This window comes from Microcaecilia unicolor, chromosome 9 (genome assembly GCF_901765095.1).
Source record: "Microcaecilia unicolor chromosome 9, aMicUni1.1, whole genome shotgun sequence".
Taxonomy (NCBI): Eukaryota; Metazoa; Chordata; class Amphibia; order Gymnophiona; family Siphonopidae; genus Microcaecilia; species Microcaecilia unicolor.
Genome location: NC_044039.1, coordinates 143,447,320 through 143,470,914, shown reverse-complemented (window position 1 = coordinate 143,470,914; position 23,595 = coordinate 143,447,320). Strand labels below are relative to the sequence as shown.

General features: G+C 42.1%; 1 protein-coding gene across 1 annotated transcript in view; it reads left to right on the top strand.

Moving 5' to 3' along the window:
• Positions 1 to 23,595, top strand: part of SPTBN5 (spectrin beta, non-erythrocytic 5) — a 300,302-nt gene that overhangs the window by 209,422 nt on the left and 67,285 nt on the right. Inside the window, exons 43-50 of the mRNA XM_030213698.1 lie at positions 2,886 to 2,981; positions 5,024 to 5,142; positions 6,990 to 7,104; positions 10,954 to 11,067; positions 14,022 to 14,143; positions 18,586 to 18,748; positions 20,923 to 21,111; positions 22,967 to 23,044. Of these exons, the coding sequence (XP_030069558.1) occupies positions 2,886 to 2,981; positions 5,024 to 5,142; positions 6,990 to 7,104; positions 10,954 to 11,067; positions 14,022 to 14,143; positions 18,586 to 18,748; positions 20,923 to 21,111; positions 22,967 to 23,044 (996 nt within the window). The remainder of the gene's footprint in view (positions 1 to 2,885; positions 2,982 to 5,023; positions 5,143 to 6,989; positions 7,105 to 10,953; positions 11,068 to 14,021; positions 14,144 to 18,585; positions 18,749 to 20,922; positions 21,112 to 22,966; positions 23,045 to 23,595) is intronic.

Here is a 23,595-nt window from a genome sequence, read left to right as displayed (position 1 = left end):
ACTACACTGGCTCCCACTTAAAGAACGCATCACGTTCAAACTTTGCACCCTAGTCCATTAAATCATCCATGGTGACATCCCAGCCTACATGTCAGACCTAATAGAACTACCACCCAGGAACGCAAAAAAATCTTCTCGCACACCCCTCAATTTGCATCCTCCCAAGTGTAAAGGTCTGAAATACAAATCAATGCACGCATCTACCTTTTCTTATATGAGCACGCAATTCTGGAACGCGTTGCCACGTGACCTGAAAACGGTTTATAAATTGACCAATTTCCGTAAATTATTGAAAACTTATCTCTTCGACAAGATATATTATAACGGTCAACACATGTAACTGTATTATCCTTAATATATCCAGAAATGTCATTTAATGCCTTTTGCTTTAACACTTTCATGTATCTTACCACCATGTAACCCATAACCCTCTGTAAAACCAAATGTATATTCTCTTCTATTTCCAGTATCCATGACGAATTGTAAGCCACATTGAGCCTGCAAAGAGGTGGGATAATGTGGGATACAAATGCAATAAATAAATAAATAAACAAACAAACGTAAAGATTTATTTGGAAGTGCTGATGGTGCCATTAAATCTTTCAAATTATGATTCTTTTTATATGCCGTCAGAAGTCAACAATCATGAAATGCATCCACAATTTGAATTATGTGTCAATGTTTTTTTTTAAAGAATCTTTACTATATCCTTTGATAAGTGACTAATTCTATTATCTTTGATCTTTTTCTTACAGGTTTTCAATTTTCTTTCTAACTGACGCGTTCTATTAAAACATTTTTAATACCTTCAACAGGATATCCTCTCTCTAAAAAACATGTCTTTATCTAATTTATTTTTCAAGAAAATCATCTTCAGTAATGCATAAGCGCGGGCCTCTTTTACTAAACTGAGCTAGCGATTCCCGGTGTGGAAAATGTGTCACAGTCCATTCATTTTGAATGAGCTGTGTCATATTTATCACATGGGAATCGCTAGCACGGTTTAGTACAAGAGGCCTAAATGCAGAAATTGGCTGAATGGAATATTTTCTTTTAAGGATTTGCTATGGCAGCTAGTGTAATATAAAACCTTATTCACGTCAGTTGGCTTTCTATAAATGCCTGTTTGAATATTTCCATCATTAATTCTTTTTAAAATATCTCAAAATGGAATTTCCCTTCTGTCATTAGTAATTTGAAACTTCAAATTCAGATCACACTGATTTACCCATCCATAAAACTTCAGATCCTCCTCTGTCCCCTCCCAAAGGATAAAAATGTCATCAATATAGCTTTTCCAAATCAAAAGTAGTTCTATGAACTTAAAAGAAACGTCTCCTCAAATTTAGCAACATATAAATTAGCAATGGATGGTGCCATAGAGGATCCCATTGCAGCTCATTTTATTTGTTTAAATAATTTTTTCAAACACAAAATAATTTTCTTTTAAAGCAATACTTAAATTCTGCAATAAAATCATGGGAACTCTTTTCTCATTTCTCTAATACATCTCTAATGATATCCAAAGCTGCATCTTGAAGAATTTTAGTATACAGGGATTCATTGTCCATAGTGATGAATATATCTCCTGTTTTGCATGAGACATTTTCTAGAATATCAATCGTATGTGAGAATCTTTCACATACGAAGGAATTCTAGGCACCAAGGGATGAAGAAACTTATCAACAAAAATAGATAATGGAACCAATCCCTGATACAATAGGTCTTCATGGCGGGGAATACAAAGATTTATGAATTTTTGGAAGTATATATATATTATAGGTATCACTAGATATCTACATTCAAAACTTCAAACTCTGCTCGTAAGGTATCCTCCTGCTTTTCCAGTTTCTAAGAGTGAATCAATATTCCTTTTAATTCTCTGAGTGGGATCAGATGGCAGAATCTCATAAAACCTTATCCCCTAATTGTCTCTCAATTTCCTTAATGTAGTTAGTTCTATTCATTATTACTACTGCCCTTCCTTTATCAGCCTGTTTACTCCTCCTTTTAGAAAGCCATGCTAGTGAATGGGCTGCCTCAGCATTACCTCTCAGCTTTGCAAAAAAGGCGGGGGGGGGGGGGGGGGGTGGTTAATGACAATGTTCCTATCTTTCTGCAGTGATTCAATTGTGCTTCTTTCCTTCTTTCTTAGTTATATTGAAGTAAATACTCTTTTTAATTTCTTCCAATCAGTAATATCTCTCATTACTAAATTCTTATAAGTCTGTTTAGCATGATGAGTATCTTCAAGTGGCATCCACTTGCTGTTTCTTTTAACATTAGACATATCAACACAACTACCAATAATCTTGGAAAAAATAATCAAGGATCTTGAGTTTCTGTGTTAATTTGATCAGGCCACACCCTTTTCCTACCAGCTGTCACCCTTTGTGGGTCTGCTTGCTGTGGAAGCACAGTAGCAGCAGGTTGGCAGTGAGCATGAGTCCTAAGAAAAAAAATCTCATTACTTTTATTTATTTATTTATTTATTCATTACATTTATACCCCACATTAGCCTGAAATAGACTAAGAGGCTCATTTTCAAAGCACTTAGCCTCCCAAAGTTCCATAGAAACCTATGGAACTTAGCCTCCCAAAGTGCTTTGAAAATATGCCTCTAAGTTCACTGTGGCTTACAAACAAATAATAAAGTGAATAAAACATAATAATGTACAGAATATAACACAAATTACAATACCTTCAAGAAGCAAATTAATACATGTGCAGAAAAGTAACCAGGGATTTAGACTATCTCAAGGACACAAATAATTAAGGGTGGATAGGTGAGAGCATGATTACCTTACCAGTCTCAAGCTGAAAGGCAGTACTAGGTTGGCCAGATGATTAATTGTGTGTTCTTCTCTGATTTTGCCCCTCTCTAGGAGGTGATGATTAATGTTGGTGATGTAGGGAAGGACTACGAACACTGCCTACAGCTGATGAAAAAACTGAATGAGTTCCGAGGAGCAGGATCTGGTGTAAGAGTCTCATCTGCCTTGTCTGTCATTCTTTCCCACAGGCACATTTGCACAATCTATACTGTCTTATTTCTTCATATTTCCCCCCCCCCTCAAAAAAAATTTGCCTCTGTAAATTAGATTTAGGGGGTCATTTTCTAAAATGTGGTAAGTTTTTGCACTTACCATTGATTAGTTGCAAAAATTAGTGTACAGTTAAGTGCAAAGCCTGTGTAGTAAATGCAGGGAGTGTGTCCAGCATCTGCTGTGCATTTACCCAAAATGATTTACTGCATTGTACTGTGTTACATGCACTGCTAGAGAGCACAGGGACTAGCCATGCTATCAGGTTCTGTATGTATCGCAGTGCCACCTCATTCCCAAGGAAAATTAAATAAATGAATCCCTGCTGCAGTGGGCACTCCACCCCCTCCCCCCAACGCATCTCACTTGCCATCCAGTCCCCTCACATACACCTCACCCCCGATATACCTCTCGATCTGTGATCCCCTTTCCTGATATCCTCTAGATCTCAGATTCCCCCTTCCAGGCACCCCTCCCAATCTAATATAGAATACTGTGAAAAGCAATTCATTTACTAAGAATTCACCAAAAACTGGCATGCTAAGATGTTTTCATGGGCCAATTTTCTTAATATTAATAAAATATAACCACATCTTAGTGGGATATAATTATCCTTTTGGGCTGGGCCATGTAGCTAAATTTCTTATGAAAGTTTGTCATGGAATTAATTTGCATCTGTAGAAAACTTTCACAAGAACAAGACCTGTAACCCATGAGGAATCTTGTAGATTAGTACATCAGTCTTTGTATGAAGTCAAGATGGGAGGGGGAGGGTGTGGATCTGATTTTTCCACTTTTCAAAGCTGGTGAGTGGTCTGGGAGGGGGCCAGTTTTCTGAAATACATGTGTGAGGTAAAACTGCAGTTATCTAAAATGTCACACTTGTTTTTTGAAATTATTTTTTAAAGATTTTTTTGTTAAGATTCTAGTTCTCATCCAGTGCTCCTTTTTAGGAGGTAATAGAGTTAATTGAAAAGAAAATGTGGCCTGAAAATTCCTATTTATGTGCATGCACGGATTTAGCTGTGGACAATAATTGGATTGAATTGACGCCAATTGGCATTAATTTGCAGTTACCTGCATAACTACCGTAGTCTCTAATCTAAAAATAGTGTGCGCAAAATACAGTAATACACAACTGCAAGGGGGTGCAGACCTGGGAGTGGCATGGATGGATCAGGGGCACATGTGGGTTACAGATTGCTATCATTGCGCACCTAGAGGCCCTCTTACTAAAAGGCTGGCGCGTGGCAATGCGTTTGCTGTGTGCCAGTCCAGAACTACCGCAGGAGCCTGGACGTATTCCCGCCCCTAGTACGCACCATTTCTGGCACTACAAAAATATTTTCTATTTTTAGATTTTTCACACTCCAACATTTTGAGAGGGGCAAAAACATTTTCTATTTTTGTAGTGCCGGTGTTTATCCAGCGGTAATTGGGCAGTGCACCGCCGGGTTAGCGTGGGAGCCCCTACCGCCATTTCAATGGGTGGTGGTAAGTTCTCCCCCCGCCCCCCCCCCCCCCAAAAGACTGTGTGGTAAATGATTCACTTACCGCATGGCCATTTCTTGTCGAGAAAAAAAGACAGCCTTTTACCCGCTGTGGTAAAAGGGGGCCTCAGCGTGCATCAAAAACATGTGCTAATACTAGAGCAGGCCCCCTTTTACCGCAGCTTAGTAAAAGGACCCCCTAATTAACAACAGTTAGACACAAACATTTACACTAGCCATTGAGCTGGCATAAGTGCTCGGCTTAAAGTTAGGCACCCAGCTAAGGACTTTTGCTAGTACTCTCTAACAGCAATTACTGTGAAATTGCTGATGTGGAATTTGCATCCTGGTGCCTAACTATAGGTGACGAGAATTACCCACATGATGTGAAGCTTTATAGCTTGATTTATTCCAGCCTGGCCTAAGGAGAAGGAGCAGCCTGCTGTTATTGCTAACAAGGAGTCAGAGCTCTGTGCCTTGATATTGCAGGAAGTGACCGTGGATGATGCTCACATCAAAACCATCAATGCTCTGGCCATGAAACTGGAGAGGCGCAACAAGGAAGAGATGACGACCATAGTTCAGCGCCAACAACAACTGAACAAGAGGCAAGTGTCTCCCTCGAACATCCTCCTCCTTTTGCCCTCTCTCTGACCAAAGCTGCTGACAGACTTTAATTCTAATTCTTATTCTGTTAATTTATATTCTGCTAAGTCCCTTTTGGGTCGGAGCAGATTACAAAAGAGGGGAACCAAGCAAAACTGGAGATTTATAATAAATTCCTGTGCATTCTCAGTTATGATATTTAAATCATTATAAGCATCTTGAAATCTCAACATTTTGGGGTGAAAAGTATGTTTTTAAGTGCCATCTAAATAATAGATAGACTGTAAAAATTCTCAAATTATTTGAGATATTGTTCCATATCTTTGCAGTCTGATAAGAACAAAAACCAAACAGGGTTTAGTGCTTACTAATTTCTAAACCTTTTACATCTGTGTCTAAGCAGCACTATATAAGCCATAATGCTAAATCTCTATGACAGTCTACACTGACGTAGGAAGACCTATGCAGTGAGACCTAATTACTAATCACTTGGGTTAACAGTAAAATAACACATCTTAATGGTAGCCCTTGTTGATAACTACACCCCTTAGTAAACATGTAATGAATTCTTGGGGGCTTCCAAGTGTACTTGTAACAAAGCGGTTGTCTCTTAGAGAGCAAAAGTTGCCTTCTTTAACAGTTATATCACACCAATAAGGTATTTTGTGTGCCTCTGTATAATCAGATAAAGAAAAAATATGCAGTGCCATATTAGGTAGGTCGTAGAAGTAGGAATTAAGATGTACAGGCCAGTGCTTCTTAATTTTCACCCGTATTTTAGAACAGAATCTACTGATACAGAGCCTGTTCTAAAACACAGGGAAATGGATGTTTATGCACGGGTGCATGCGGCATAAATATCCATTTTTTAAAAATGTTTTGAAGGTAGATGGATGTTAAGCCATACTGGTTATGTTCCAGTACATAAATGTTATCTTTGTGATCTTAGAAGCATAACCTGTTTCGGTTATGATGCTGTCACAGTAACCTGTTAACCTTCCTGGTTTGGCATTTGGAGAGATCAAAAGCACTGAGGGATTAAGGGGGCAACCCCCCACCCCCCATCCTTCCAGTGGAGTGCAGCTCAGTAGCAATTGTTCCCCAAATCCTAAGTGTGCTTGGGAGCCGGCGGACCTCCTGACGTTGATCATGTAGAACGTAGATGTTTAGTCCCCTTTTGAAATGGTGATGAAATGTCTATGAACTTGTCGCGCCCAAAACAGGCCCAGGCCATGCCCCCTTGTCACTAGGGTCTATTATGTGCACATCTCAAGCTTTGCAAAATGGGGATTTAGACGTTTATGTAAGGTAAATGTTTAAGAGGGTCTTTTAATAAAGATTAGCTCAACTTATCTGCAGCAGGGCCCATAGGAATAAAATGGGTCCTGCTGCAGATAACTCAAACTAATCTTTACTAAAAGACCCCCTAACTGCCTGTTAATCTCAAATAAGGCTTGTAAAATTAGGGCTGTAGGCTAGTTCACAATAACAACATAGCAAAGTGAGATTGCAGAATCAGGCCTTAGTCAACTCAATACAGACTGTTTTCCTTAGGCACAGATCAAGAAAACATCCTTATTGCATAAGACCCAAGATACACAAACCATTCTTTATTTCATGTAGTATGCACTATGCTATACCTGGACTGGATGTATCACACAGTGAAGAACCTGATCTATTTTGAGTTAATAAACCCCAGAAACAATGACTTTTTTTAATGGAAAAAAAAGGCAAAATGAAAGAAATGTGAAATAATTTAGCAACTGAGTAAAGAACATTGCACAGCCATCTAGCAGAAGGTGTGGAGGCTCTGATGGTTCTTTCCTTCTCCACCTTGCTCTTCATATAGATGGAACAGTTTCCATGGAAACCTGAGCGCGTATCGGAGGAGGCTGGAAGAAGCACTAAAGATGCACACCACCATACGTGAAATAGATGATATCACAGAGAGAATCAGCGAGAAGGTAAAGTAGGGAGAGAAGTGCCCTCAGGCAATGGCCTGTTCTGTGGGTCTTCTCTTACTCGTAGATTTATTTTTTAATTATTTAAAATATTTATAACTGACCTATCTCTAGCAGTTCTAGGCAGCATTCAATAAAAACATCTGAAATAATAACTCTGTAGGATAAGATTCCCTCACTCTTTAAAAAAAATATATAACTAAATGGTTCATTTGTTTTTAAGAAGATCTGAGCTCAGTCGAGTCCAGCATTTTTTGTGATTCTCTAACAGCCTAAGCTTAGCACCGATTCCTGCACCTAACTTTAGGCGCCAGACTTACGCCTGATGAAACCTGATGGAAATGCTGGCACACTAAGGCTGTATTCCATAATTCCGTGTAGCAAATTCTGCAACAGTGAAAAAAAAATTCTTTCTGTCCAAAAGAACAGATCAAGAGCATGTTCTCAAAAAGCAAGGAATTCTAGTCCAGGATTTCCTTGTAGCTGCCTTGATACTGGTTAATATGTTAATCTAGGGCAGTGTTTCCCAAGTCCAGTCCTGGAGTACCCCTTGCCAGTCAGGTTTTCAGGATATCCATAATAAATATGCATGAACTTGATTTGCATACACTGCCTCCATTATATGCAAATCTATTTCATGCATATTCATTGTGGATACCCTGAAAACCTGACTGGTAAGGGGTACTCCGGGATCAGATTTGGGAAACACTGATCTAGGGGACTGTAACAGCCTAAGGGACTGCCTCTCTGACACTTTTTTTTACTAAGCCATGGTAATATTTTTAGCTCACGGTAGAAATCAGCTGACGGTAAGCACCAAGACACCCATTATATTCCTATGGGAGTCTCAGCTTTTACCACCAGCTGATTTCTACCACAAGCTAAAAATACTACTGAGGCTTAGTGAAAGACCCCCTTAGGTCTGGTTCACATTCTTTCATCTTAGACCGTCACAGAGATATCCCACTGTGCTGAGTGTATTCTAGCTAGATTTTTCACTCTCCATTTTGAGAGGGGCATACACTGAGCTGTCAGATATGGTATGTACTGGTAAAAGTGTTGTTGCCCATTTGCCAAAAGTGGCATGAAGAAGGTTTCCAACGGTGTTGGCACAAGGCATCAAGAAGCCAACAGTATTGCATCACTGTTCTATTAGTTACTATTTAATGATGTGGCCACTAAGTCCCTTGGCATACAGCCCTCTTGTAGTTCTGTCCAACCTTTAGCTAGAGAGTTTTGAGAGGAGTTTCTAGGCAGTTCATCCAGGATCCAGCAGTTACAGCCAGTTCTTTGTACCAGGTAGAAGCAACCTGGCTCCTGGCCTGGCTGCCAGCCACTCCTAAGGAGGATTATAGGACCCCTGCTTTAACTGTCCCTATTTGGAAGTCCATGATGCAATTACCTCTAATTCTACGAGTATACGGCTGGAATCATTAAATGGCGCTCAAAATATAGTACTGAAAAAATTGGCACTAAAAGCAATTTTATAGAGGATGCGCCCTGTATAGAATCAAGCTTAGCACCGATTCCTGCACCTAACTTTAGGCGCCAGACTTACGCCTGATGAAATCTGATGGAAATGCTGGCACACTAAGGCTGTATTCCATAATTCCGTGTGCAACTTTTCAGAACGCTTCTGATATGCCCATGGCCACGCCCCTTTTGAGTTATGTAGAGTTAGGCAGGACGTGCACAAATTTTAATGAGCGACAAGATCAATAATTGGTTGTTAGCACCCCAATTATTGATAATTGGCTTGTTATTCAATTAATTTGTGCATGTATCTTGGGCAATGCATAAATTTTGGCATGTAATTCTGGACGCCAGATACAGAATCTGGGGGATAGTGGGTTGAAGTCCCTGATAGGAGGAAGCGATTTACTGCATCAGGATCTATAGAAAGCAGTCTAACCTTGAGCTTCTCAAGCCTGTTCTAGAAAAAGAGCTCCACTAAAAGAGTCTCTTGCCAAAGTGGTACAGAGGTTTGCTGACCATCCTGCTACGCTCATTGTATCTGTAGGTTGCAGCCTCTTATGGACTCCTGTTTTGTAAACAAATTAGACCAGTGTGGAACTAATCTGTTTACTGTGGAGTCACCCAACAGGAACGTCACCTTGAGCAGAAGAAAGGAACACCTCTTCTGTAGTGAGTAGCTAGCTGAGGTCCATCTCAATTATCTGAGAACCTATTCAGCCATTGTCCTGCAGATTTCTGGGAGTTCTGAATTATAAGGCCACGGAGCTAGCAGCCATTTTTTGACCATTCTAGTTCCTGCAGGGTAACACATACATGATTAGAGAACTACATGTGAATGAGAGTTAAATAAAACAAGGCTGCAGTGGTTCACCATTATTCACAAAAATGATTGACTATATTGTTCTTACTCAGTTATTTCACTCTTTATAACCCCTCTTTGAAAGGGTGTGCTTACTGAGCCCTTGCCAAACTTGAATCTCCTTCGAGACTGGCCCTCAGCACTATTATCTGGCCAGCAGGGGTTATTAAATGATAAAAGCCACTTTTGCTCCCTTCTGGTGCTCACACAGATCAGCTCCCTGATGTACTTGAACTCTGCCATTCTCATCAAACAGAAGATGTAAATGCAATCATGTTCTGGGACACAGTGGGCTTTAGAAATATTTGTGAGTCCATTTCGAATTCATTCAGTTGATGCTTTAAAGAGCATTGGAAAGATTTTTTGTTACTTCATTACTATCCCAAACATGCTCTTAATTTAGATTTTATTAGCCAGCCTAGACATGGAAGCAAGCCTCTGCCTTTCCTTCAACCAAATACATCAGTACAGCCTAAAAAAAGCAATGTGCTAGAGATTGGGTCATGTTGTTCCATCTATTACTAATTCAATAAATGAAATGCATCACTGGGAGGAAGGACAAGGAATATCATTACTTTCATTTTTTAGGAAAGGGGTGTGTGTTTGTGTGACTGGAGGGGTGTGGAGAGATCAAGCTAAACATACATGTGAAACTCACATTCTGCCTTCAAAAGAAAGGAAAAGAAGTCGTGGGGGGGGGGGGGGGGGGGGGGACTGTAAGCAAGTGAGTAAAAACATCCTATATAATTATTTGTACCTCCAACGTTCCATGGCTGGCTGGCTGGCTGGGTTCGTAACATCTCCTGACGTCAGCCAGCCTCCAGCATTCCATTCCCCTTCACTGTCACGCCCTCGCGTCAAGACGTAATGACGTCAGAGGGTGGAACAGTGAGAGGGAAGGGAATGCTGGAGGCGAGCTGACGTTAGGGGATGTTACGAACGGAACGGAACGAAGCCAGCCAGCCAGAGAACATTCAGGTACAAAGAAGAACAGAATAGTGGGACATCGAGGGCAGGGAGGGGAGGGCAGGGCAGAGCAGAGGAGAATCGAGGGGAGGGGAGGAGAGGAGAGAATCGCGGCTCACGGATGGGAGGGCAGGGAAGAGGAGAATCGCTGGACATGGAGGGGATGGGATGGGAGAGGAGGGAAGAATCGCTGGACATGGAGGGGAGGGCAGGGGAGAGAGAAAAAATTGCTTACAAGACAGCCTTCCTAGGGCCCGTTTCATTGTTGAGGAAACAGGCTTGGTTCCACTTGTTGTTCAAGAAATATGATTTCCCTTGTTTATTTCCTTCCATTTTTCTTCCTTTCTTTCATGAAATTCTTATCTTTCTCTTTCTGCCTCTATTTTTCTTCCTCATTCTTTTTATTTTTACCTTCTTTTCCATCTCTTGTTTCATCTTTCCTCTTTGTATTTCCTTGCCTCTTTCCCTCGTTTCCCCTTCCCTTCCTTCCCATCTTCCACACCCATCATCTTTCCTCATTGTCTGTGTCTCTTCTCCCTCTTTCTCTCCAGAGTGCACTAATGCAAGCATTAGACTATGGGAAGGATGTGGAGAGTGTGGCAAGCCTGATCCGAAGACATGAAGAAATGGAACGAGAGATCAACGTCATCCAGTCCAGAATTGAGGTGAAAGGCAAGGGGTGAAAGCAGAATGTATGAAGTATTATCCTAATCCATTCCTTGCCGATATCTGTTGTAAGATCAAAGCAGACCTAGGTTAACAGGTTAAGTGGTAAGTAGAAAAGGTAGAAGAAGGGGAGAACAGCTTGCTTTTTAACAGATATTTAGCTGTTATCACCACTTTTCAACTAAATAGGAAAATAAAATATATGTCAATGGAATAGAAATTATAACGCAAATATCCCCACAGTATGCTCCAAGACATTATGTCATTCTATAGAGCTGTGACTAGGTGCGTCAGTTGAAATCCAGAACAAGAGAGTCCAGGTATTGCAAAAAAGCACACAGAAGGAAAAGGTAAATCTTAGTGCCAAATAAAACACACTTTAATAAATATCATAAATACAAATAAATAATAGTACAAATACATAAAACCAAACATAACCACGTTTCAGTTCACACCTGCGTTAGGGGTAAAAAGAAATCTGAAAATCATCTATAAAATATTTTCCATAAAAGATTAAGCCTTCAATAATATATCCATCCATATAATAGCTATAGTACCTTGGGTGAATCTCTTCATAAAGGTGGTTAATAAATCCTAATAAATAAATAAAACCATGCTGACCATACCTTCTGTTGGCAAAATCTTCTATGCTGGTTACAGAGGCATAGTTAGGGGATGGGACGCAAGGAGGGGCACAGCACTCCCAAATGGATTTTGAATGAAATGGTGCCTATGGTCTGCAGTTATGCACCAAATGTTAGGCGTGACCATGTACACCATGTCTATGGCTGGCGTAAATAGTGGCACCAGGCAGACAAATGCATCTATTCTATAAAGTGCACACAAGAATAGTCAGAATGCCCTGACACGCCCATGTTCCGTCCACATTAATGCCCCCTTTGCACTTGTGTGTGAGAGAAATTAGGTGCGCAGGTAATACAATAGGGGTGTTAGTCAGTTACAGGCACAACAGCAAATTGTTTATTTATTTTATTTATTTATTTGTTACAGTTGTATCCCACATTTTCCCACCTATTTGCAGGCTCAGTGTGGCTTACATATGACCATAACGGCGTTTGCCGGTTCCGGTATAACAAATACAAGGTGTAATAGTGGTAGGATAAGGTTCGTGTATGGTAGATACATTGGAGGAACATAGGAGAGGAAGAGGGAGAGTTGGGTTGTGTCCATTACGATCTTTGGTTTTGTTGTGTTGCAAATGCTTAGGTTCTTATGTTGGGTCGATGGGGTATGCCTTTCTGAACAGGTTTGTTTTTAGTTCTTTCTGGAATTTTAGGTGGTCGTACGTTGTTTTTACTATTTTTGGCAGTGCGTTCCATAGTTGAGCGCTTAAATAGGAGAAGCTGGATGCATACATTGATTTATATTTGAGTCCTTTGCAGCTTGGGTAGTGAAGATTCAGGTATGTTCTTGCTGATCTTGTTGCATTTCTGGTTGGCAGGTCTATGAGGTCAGTCATATATCCCGGGGCTTCGCCGTAGATTATTTTATGGACCAGGGTGCAGATTTTGAAAGCAATACATTCTTTGATTAGGAGCCAGTGCAGTTTTTTTCGGAGGGGTTTGGCACTTTCAAAGCGCATTTTTCCAAATATAATCCTGGCTGCTGTGTTGTGAGTGGTCTGAAGTTTCTTTGTAATTTGTTCTTTACAACCCGCATAAATTCCGTTTCAGTAGTCTGCATGGTTTAGTACCATTGATTGTATCAGGTTAGCGCCAATTATTGGTATTTATTGACAATTTAGTGCCAATAGGTTAATTATGTTATGTGCACAAATGGCTCTATTCTATAAATGTGCACCCAATTGCCGCTTAACTTTGAGCGCCATTTATAGAATTTGAACATAAGAATATAAGAATAGCCATACTGGGTCAGATCAGTGGTCCATTTATTCCAGTATCCTCCTTTCAACAGTGGCCAATCCAAGTCACATGTACCTGGCAGAAACCCAAATAGTAGCAACATTCCATGCAGTATCTTTCCCATGTCTATCTCAACAGCAAGCTATGGACTTTTCCTCCAGGAACTTGTCCAAACCTTTTTTAAACCCAGATACGCTAACTGCTGTTACCATATCCTCTGGCAAAGTGTTCCACAGCTTAACATTGGTTGAGTGAAAATATATTTCTTCCTATATGTTTTAAAAGTGTTTCCATGTAACTTGAGTGTCCCCTAGTCTTTGTCCTTTTCGAACGAGTAAAAAATCGATTTACTTCTACTCATTCTACACCACTCACGGTTTTGTAGACCTCAATCATATCTCCCCTCATGAGTCTCTTTTCCAAGCTGAAAAGCCCTAATCTCTTTAGCCTTTCCTCACATAAGAGGAGTTCCATCCCCTTTATCATTATGGGTGTGTGTGCGCTAACGATGTCCTACTTATTGTGTCTCAGCAGGCTTTTTTGCTTTCTCTGTCAAACAGCAGCTCTCCAACATCCGAACTCAGGAGCTGCAGGTCCCTCCAGCATGGAACTTGGCAATTGCAGTTACCACACCACACCAAACACATTAGCTCCTAACTCCTGTCATTTTGCCTGTGATAGGAGGTCACAGACAGACAGACAGATGGACATGAGCTTCCCATAAGTAGTCCTTGCTTTGCTTTGTATAAGGATGCCTAATACATAAGATTCTTCAACTGCTAAATTATTATCATCAGCCCTCAGGCACAGCTCTATAAAACACTCAGGAATTTTTAGCACTAAGGAGGCAAATGTTAATATGTTTTGAATTCCTCTGAGTTTCTTTCCATTGTGTTTCTCATAAGCCTCTGTGAGGAATCAAAGAACAGATGAATTGCGTAAAGCACATAGCTAGATAAATGTTCTTTGGCTTTCTAGAAAGCTCCCATCAATTTTCATTTGGAAAATAGTGAAAGCTACCAAAATGCAGCCTTATAAAACAACAAATAAATTAAAACCTTTCTCTGCAGGCACTGAAGCTGCAATCAAATTTTCTGTCTGACAGGAATCCAGCTATGAATAATCAACTAACCACAAAGCAAAGGGAGATGGTAGACAGCTGGCTTCAGCTCCAGGGTGAGGCCAAGCAAAGGTAAGAGGCTTTAAATGCATGATGTGAGTGGAGCACCTGGATGGGTGAACTCCAATTTCCATCTGGGCTAATGAGTTCTTCACTAGACAACAGTCAAACAGCTGGACTAGTGGATTACCCACAGTGAAGCCCTCACTGGTCAGGCCTTACTGTGCCTCTCTCTGGATGGATAAGCTCGGCTGGTCTTGGTTGTTCCAGGTGGGTACTAAAACAACGCCCCTCTTCAAACTCAATAGGACTTTCTATAGCTATGAAATGAGGTAATTTGCTCCCTGAGCTGCAGATGTAGCCAAGCAATTAGTGAAGGCAAAGTTCCCATTCACAGTTCTCCACCACCTCCAGAAGTGGTTCCCAAGAAAAGGGAAAAAATTCTTTATGGTGTACTCCATGATTCTCCTAGGAGGGTAAGTTAGACAGCCCAAACTAGAAGCTGTGGTTAAGGTGATTCACTCCATTGCTTAGGAGCTCACCAAGAGAGATGTTACCCATTCTGCATCTTCATAAAGACTGACACTGAGCACTAGACAAGAATTCTCTAGAACAGAGGTGGGCAACCTGCGGCCCACCATTGAATTTTATGAGGGCCATGAGACCATGGAACATATACACAGAAAACAGCCCTTGCAAATGTCATTAACTAGAGTTTTGTTGTCCGTGGATCCGTTGAAGGAAACCACAATGGGACAAGACTTGTTTGACAGTGTGAGCAACTGTTTGGAAAGACAGAATTCCTTAGCGTCCCTCCAGACTGGCCTAGATGGTTGAGTTATGAACTCCTACCAGCAGGAGAACTACAGAAATGTGTTGGAGCCTATAAGTTAGCTGTGCCCCTTCAAGAGTCAGTATTTCTCAGTCTCCCAGCAGCTGGTAGAGGTGCGAGTCTGTATAGTCTAGACTGTAGGGTTACCATATGTCCGGATTTACCCGGACGTGTCCTCTTTTTGAGGGCATGTCCGGGCAACCGGGCGGGTTTTGCCAATCTGCCCGTTTGTCCGGATTTCTGGACAAGCAGGCAGGCTGATGGGCAGGCCGTCCTAGTTGCTAGCCTCCCCTCCCCTTACTTACTAGTGCCCTGGTAGTCTAGTGACCTCTTCCGCCTTCGGAGCAGGAAAGAGCCCCCTCTTTCCTGCCCGGAGTGCTGCCCTGCATGCATCCTTCTTGTTGCTGATCCTCGGCGCCGATTCAAAATGGCCACCAAGAGTTGAAGTGACCTCGCGAGACTTCAACTTTCGGCGGTCATTTTGAATCGGCGCCGAGGATCAGAAACAAGAAGGATGCATGCAGGGCAGCGCTCTGGGCAGGAAAGAGGGGGCTCTTTCCTGCCCCGAAGAGGTCACTAGACCACCAGGGCAGTAGTAAGGTAAGGGGAGGGGGGCGACGGGGTATGTGACGGGGGAGGGGAAAATGTGACAGGGGGCAGAGCGAGGGTGAGAAAGGGGGTGGGGCATGTGTCCTCCTTTTGGGGGGACAAAATATGGTAACCCTAGTCTGGTAGGCCTGGGGATTCCTAAGGTGGGAGGGGGAAAAAGTGACTGGGGTCAGCAGTGTTTGTAGTTCATTTTAGCTTCTAATTTCTCTGCTTCTCTCCCAGGGCTCCTTGGCTGCTTGCTAGGGCTGTGGCCCATGGGGGTCACATTGTGCCCCAGGGGTGTCTAACTCCAGTGGCCAGGTCCGTCCTCCCTTCTCTTCCTATACCTCCTGGTCCCTTGGCCTTGAAGGGTTCCTTTTTGTTTCTGGAGGTCCTTTTTCTACCCGGCCCCTGGTGCTGTCTAGGGGCCTTGAGTGCCTGGGAGGTGAGCCTCATCTTTGCTCTGTGTAGTAAAGAAAAAGAAAAAAAAAAATCTGTCTTTGGTTTGGCAGTGCGGTCTCTTTTAGTTTTGTGCTCAGTTTAGCAGCACCCAGGCTTTGTCTTGCTGTCCGGTGGTTTTTTGAAGGTGTTCTCAGACACTCCCCCCTTCCTCCCACAGCTCTTGTCTTTATTTCTAACTAGTTTTCAGTTGAGCTATAATTCCTTTTCTGGAGGCTTTCTCTTCTGAGCCAGTTTTATTCTGAGCTCCATTTGCCTTGGAGGAGTCTTTTTGGTGTGTTTTTTTCTTAACCAGTATTTCTGCTGTCTTTGTCGAGGGTGCCTTTGGGCTTTTTCTCTTGACCCAGTCTGTACCTTGGTTTCAGCTGAGTTTGGGAGGGCCTTGTTTGGTTCTAGCACCTGTTAAAAATACTATTAAAAAAAAAAAGTGGAGCAGAGGCACATCTCAGAGGTCTCTTTCCTATCTGCACCCCCCCTCCCCAGACTACTGACGCCTCCTTTAGAAAACAGCATGCTGAGTTTGTGCTATGCTATTTTCTAGCTTATTTTGGGGGGGTCCCCAAATCTCTACCTGTTGATTTAACAGTTGTTGAAAATTACCGGCCAGTGGCCAGTATTCCTTGGATGGCAAAATTGATTGAATTTCTGGTAAATGAGCAACTACAGTCCTTTCTAGAATCCTTTAATGTTTTGCATTATACACAACATGGTTTCAGATCTAGAAATAGTACTGAAACATTGCTTCCGGTTCTCACTTCAACAGTTAAATCTATTTTGAGTGGAGGGGGGAACAAATCATTCTGCTCCAGTTTGATATTTCTGGTGCATTTTATTCACTCAATCATTCTTTGCTGTTACTTACACTTAGCGAATTAGGGATAGATCGCTGCGTTAGGTTAAAGCATCTCCTCTTCTTAAGGATCTACATCGGTTACCTATCAATGAAAACATTTCATTTAAAGTCTGTGTTCTTGTTTATCAGATTCTTTACGATATCTTACCATCTTATATGAAAGATCTCATTAAGTTATCACCATGAAATGCTACCTTATCATCTAGAGAACATCTCGTATTACATTTCCCAAGTTGTAAAAACTTAACCTACAAAATTATCCATAATGCTAATTTTTCTTATCAAAGTACTACTACTACTTATCATTTCTATAATGCTACTAGACATACGCAGCACTGAATTCTGAAACTCATTACCCATGTATATCAGACACTCAGTTGATTTTGTGTTGTTTAGAAGTTTACTTAAGCCCACTTCTTTAAATCTGTGCTCAGCTAATATGAAAAGATTTTTTTAATAGTTGTATTAATATTAATTGTCTCATAATGCTTCTTGTAAGCCGCATTGAACCTGAGCTTTCTTGGGAAAATGCAGGGTATAAATGTCATAATAAATAAATAAATAGCAGGTGTTAGACACTGTTCCCTGTAAGCTGAGTGGAGGTCCTCCAACTGCATTGCTACCAGTAGGGGGTAGTGCTTTAATATTGTGTTTTCAATCACTAGGGACAGGCAGGTTCCCTGAAGTCTTGCAGAACTTACCTGTCCCTCACTAGTGACAGTGAAACAGCACCCCCTACTGGCAGGACCATTGCCAGCTGGATATTGACCAGATAGCATCTTATTAATTGTTATGCTCTGCCTCGCAGCACCTTATGCCTGGAACAGACTTCCTGAGCCCATATGCCATGCGCCCTCCCTGCCCATCTTCAAGTCCTTACTCAAGGCCCATCTCTTCTCCCTTGCTTTTGGCGCCTAACCACCTTCCCCATTCCTGTTACCTACACTGACTACGTAGTCTGTTACCGTTAGATTGTAAGCTCTCTTGAGCAGGGACTGTCCCTCCCTGTGTTTAAACTTGTACAGCGCTGCGTAACCCTGGCAGCGCTATAGAAATGCTAAGTAGTAGTAGTAGTAATTCCTAGAAATTGCATATACAGGTGGGTGGGAGGGTTTGGGTAGCAGGGGTATTTGTTTATACAGGCTATAGATATGCCTATTGTTAGATTGTCAATTGCATATACTGTATGTGCTTTGTTCAACTGAAAAACTTTAATAAACAGAATTAAAATAAAAAAGGAAATTGCTAGCTTCTTATACTGTATGCCACATTGAACCAATTGAATTGGAAGAAATAATGTTGTATCATATTGTAAATACACATTCCATTGCATGTCCCAAAAATGGCCACACTGTGCCACGGGTTTACATGAGGTAAGTAGAAGCTTGAAGGGTAGGACAGTGCATTGTGAGCTTGTCAATGAAATAGTAAGCCTCCTGGAAGGACTACAAATGACAAAGAAAAGTCCTTGGGGAGACTTTAACAAAGTTTTGCTCCAGTGCAAAAATTGTTCCAAACTTATCAATGAAAATGTTCCTGAACTGCACTTGATTGTTACTTCACCTTGAGCTGGGATTTGGAAAGGTGAATAATTAAACCTAAGTCCCATGATTTTCAGTGGGGACAAATACCAGGACAAAACCACAGCTATGGAATGAGAAGTTTCCTGATTAGGAGCACTGAATAGGGTATGATGTTTGTACAAATAAATCAGTCTCAGCAGTGCTGAGAAAGGAAAGGCAAAACTGCAGAAGTTTAAATTGAAAATGTTCCTTCCACCAGGAAGGAGAAGTTGGTGGCTTCATATCAGCTGCAGAGATTTAACTTGGAGGGTAGGGAGCTGCTGGACTGGGCACAGAAGGTCGAAGGGATGATTAAAGGAAAAGCTCTTCCCAAGAGCGCTGCTGAGGCTGAGATGACAATCGAGGAGCATCAAGAGAGAAGGGTAAGCATGAATCCAAGGGCTTCCTGTCCCACTGGCATCACACAAATGCTACCATCTGGCCCAGTGGCATATTTATACTAGGTTCATGTGTTGCGTACGTACCATACACCCTGTCAGACCCTGCCCCTGTACCTCCCCCTGGTACCTTAAAATCATCTGTGCTGCAGTCTTCACCAGGGCAGCAGCAGCGGCACTCATAGGCTGCCTGCAGCCTGCACCGGGACTTCCTCTCTGAACCGCCTCGCCCCCATGTGACACAACTTCCTGTTTTGTGACGGGCTGCAGGTGGAATGGTTCAGAGAGGAAGTCCTGGTGCAAGCCACAGGCAGCCTATGAGTACCTCTGCTGCTGCCTGGGTAAAGACTGCAGTACAGATGATTTTTAAGGTATGGGGGGGGGGGGGGAGATACCCCCCCTGTAAAAAACATTCCTGGCTACGCTATGTGATTTGGTCCTATACAGAAGCCTTAAAAACCATTACAGCCTGAACACCATTGCATGGGTTATTCTCAGAATCAAAAATGTAATACCTCTTTTTGTAATTCTTTATTTTACCCATCTGACCTGCTGCTCTGTCATTGAACCTTCCAGTAGCAGGACAATTAAAGTATATGACAAATAAAAAAGTGAAAAAAATGTCTTGAGCAGCTGTGCAGAGCTGCTTGATAAGAAATTAGAAGTGCATTCCAGTGGTTTAGCTTGGTGTATTTCCTACACCAGGATTCTGCTTCCTGGTACAGCATTAAGGATATTGTGGAAGCTGCATGCACAGTCCCTGGAGGGGAGAGAGATTCCCGGTCAGTGTATATGGTGATACTCAGTGGAGCAGGGCTCTGGAAGGACCTCTGGTGCATAACCCTCTGGCTGAGGGCTGTTGCTACACTCACTAGACTGAGTGAGTTGGGAAGGGATATTTTTAAAAAAAGGGACAATTCCACAGATAGTTGTGAATAAAGGTTGGAAGCCCAACTATTGAACCAAAAAAAAAGGGAAATTCAGTAACTAGGTGCTGTCAGGCATGCACCCCTTTGCACATGTAAGTGCAGAGAAAGGTAACACACCCTAAGCACTATTCTATAAGGGTGCACAAATGCAAGGGGGTGTACTTGTGGGCGGAGCATGGGGCATGGGCAGGGCTCCCAGTTACCTGCATGACTTGCAGAAAACTGTAAGTTACATGCCCTTCCAAAAAAAGAAGCACAAAGGGCTTTCAAGAAATGGTACCAGTGTGCTTTATTAATGACCCGACATGGGCCCTGTTTCGGTGTGAAACAACACCTGCCTCAGGGGTCAATTCAACCTGACAGCACAAATCAGATGAGCTGTTATTCAAAGTGTAATGCTTAGTATATTGTCAATCCACTCTGGAAACTGAGAAACACAGACTTGATGTGGAACAAACCGTCTTGGCGGTGTTTCTTTGATTCCAGAGTGGATTGACAATATACTAGGCCAGTGGTTCCTAACCCTGGTCCTGGAGGCACCCCAGCCAGTCAGGTTTTCAGGATAACCACAATGAATATTCATTAGAGAAATCTGCATGCAGTGGGAGGCAGTGCACGCAAATCTCTCTCATGAATAGTCATTGCGGATATCCTGAAAACCTGACTGGCTGGGGTGCCTCCGGGACCAGGTTTGGGAACCACTGTACTAAGCGTTGCACTTTGATTAACAGCTCATCTGATTTGTGCTGTCATGTTGATTTGACCCCTGAGGCAGGCGTTGTTTCACGCTGAAACACGGCCTGTGTTGGGTCATTAATAAAGCACACCTGTACAATTTCTTGAGAGCCCTTTGTGCTTCTTTTTTGGATTGGGTGTGCTGTTTACTTTGACCCTCTTCGTTGTATGTTGAGTTTCATGCCCTTGCCACATTTGGGCATCTGCAGTTACACCAGGTCTATGGTTGGTGTAGCTGTGGTAAACTAAATGTAAATACTGTGTTAGGCTAGTATTCTATAATGGAATCTTGGTGCCCAGAAGCCGGTATAGAATAAGTTTACCGCATCAGATATTGCCAAGGTGGACTGTAAGGATATTCAGTGGCACTATGCGAATGATGTCGCTGAATATCCACAGATAGCAGTAGCTAAGGGAAATATCTGGATAACAGCAGCAGTTATACGGATAGTTTCCTTTGAATATTCACCCATCTGTCTTTTCTCTGAGCTGCAGGCAGAGATTGAGGCCCGAAGAGAGAGATTCAACTCATTTGAGAGCACCGGGCAGAAACTTACTGATTCTGGCCACTATGCGGCTCCTGAAATACAACAGTCACTCTCCAAACTGGAACAGGCCTGGTCAGACTTGGTCCAAGTCTGGCAGGAGCAAAATCTCAGACTGGCTCAGGCTCGGGATTTGCAGGTAAGGGGGAGAGATGATAAACAGTAGCTGGAAAAATACAGCCCTGCAACTGGTATGTAAGTTGGTTCCAGTCTAGAAAATTCCATGAAGGGTTTTCATATTAGAGGCACTGTGCCTATGGAGATATGGAAAATTACCATCTGATTCTGATACCAGATGGCAGAGTTCATTAAGGTCCAGTCTCTGTCTGCATGGCACCAGATTTAATTCCAGAGGGCATCTTCGTTATTTTTCTGTCCCCTTCATCAGTCATCCGTGTTCTGTGTAGGACTTTATCCTGCTGGTTATTTTGATGGCTACCAATGACTTAGCTTATACAAATGGGCCAATATTCAAAGGGATTTATGTGTTTAGTGGATGCCTCTACATATATAAGACCCCAACCCATGAACAAGGGCTGTTACATTCTCTAGTCCTGGCCCTTATCCCCCAAATTCTATATATGGTGCTAAAAACTGGGTGCGGAAATTTGCAAATTCAGCACACAATTAAATTTGCTTAATGAGCTAATCAGCGTCAATAATTGAGCGATAACAATCAATTATTGGTGCCAATTGGCAATTATGCTCACAACTTGCTACACATTATTGTATAAAGATGTGCGCATAGCGTGCAGCAGACAAAGGGGTGTGGCTATGGAAGGACCATGGGCAGGTCAGGAGCATTCACAAAAGATACACGCAGTATTATAGAATTTGGGTGAATCCTTGCCTAATTTAGGTGTGAAGATTTGCACCAGATTTGAGCTGGTGTAAATCCTTGTGCCTAAAAGTTCAGCACGTATCCCGGATTGAGTAGCATTTGGCGCCAATTTTGCAGCCTCTATAAACAGTGCACAGCAGTGGCATAGCTAGGTGGGGCCACGGGGGCCTGGCCCCCATAGATTTGGCCCTGGACCCCCCTGCTGATGACCCTCTCGACCCCCCCCCCTCCTGCCGCCAATCCGCCATCGCCTACTTTTGCTGGCGGGGGACCCCAGCCCCCACCACCTGAGGTCCTCTTCTTCTGGCGCCATAGAAGCCAACCCTGTGGGTGCTTGGGCAGCCCCAATATTGAGCAAGCTCCTTGAGTGTGTCCAGAGAGGGGTCATTTCTGTTGGGTATAGCACCCCCAATCATTTTGAAAAGTTGGCTCCTATGTGCAGCACATGGATTGTGGGGCAGGGAAGAGAGAGAGGAACTGCAGCATATGCATTGCGGGGCAAGGAAGAGAGAGGGGAACTGTGGTACATGGGTTGTGGGGCAGGTGGATTAAAGGAGGGGTAGGAAGGAGAGAAATGCAGGAGACCATTGGAAGGGAAGGAAGGAGAGAGATTCTGGAGATCATGGAGCTGGGGAAGGCAGTTAGGGAAGAAGAGAAATGAAGGAGACCATATGTGGGCAAAAGAACTTTATTTATTTGTTACATTTGTATCCCACATTTTCCCACCTTTTGCAGGCTCAATGTGGCTTACATATAACCGTTAACGGTGTTAGCCGATTACGGTTTGAACAAATACATAGCATGAATGAATACAAAGTGATATTGTGGTATAATGAGGTGGATTTATGTGGGAGGGATTTTATATATGTGTATGTGAGGGGGAGATGATTGGATTTTGTGTGGAAGGAGGAAATTTTATGTGTGCATCCCCCTAAGGCTAGTGCTTACATTCATGCGGCCATCCATGTAAAAAGGTTGCCCACCCCTGACCTAGTGGATGGAGCCTATACAATTAATTTTTCTATAACGATACTTCATTTTACAAATAATCAAGCTTTTTTGAGATGTGTGGGGATTTCTTGCATTTCTGTAAAAATAAAAGGTTTTGGGAAGAAACTGCACATTCTCTGACTCTTTTTTTTTCCATGCGCAGATATTCCTTGGCTATGTAGAACAGAATGAAAGCTGGCTGAGCAGCAAGGAAGCTTTCCTCTCCAATGAAGACCTGGGGGTAGGTAAAGTGAACCGCTTTCTGGCTTTTACATTGCAGCTGGGAGGTTCCCAGTCATAGCTATGAGGAAGAAGATGGCACTGTAAATATAGAAGGATGTACAGTTACTTATTTTTACTGGCAAAATGTTTGTATATATATTGTTTATTTAATGGTTTAACAGTAACACATTTGTATTCTGCCTTTGTCTGAGACAGAGCACAATAAAATACACACAATAAAAACAATGCATCCCCCAAAACAATAAATCATTTAAAAATTGTACCATCAACTTCCCCCACCCCACAACTCTTCCCTCACCCCTACTGATAGTGCACATTGAATTATTACACCTTTCTACTGCTACAGTTAATACATGCTGCATTAGTTTAGAGTACGCTAAAACATCAAAAAATAAATTCACAAACAGATAGGAATTGTACAAATTATATAACATACTTAATCTTTCAGTTATAGACAGAAGAGTATCTGCCAGGAATATTCCTTCTGTCTTTCAATATTAAAAAGCAGATATTCAGTGTAAGCTTGAATCTGAGAAGGTTGGATTTATT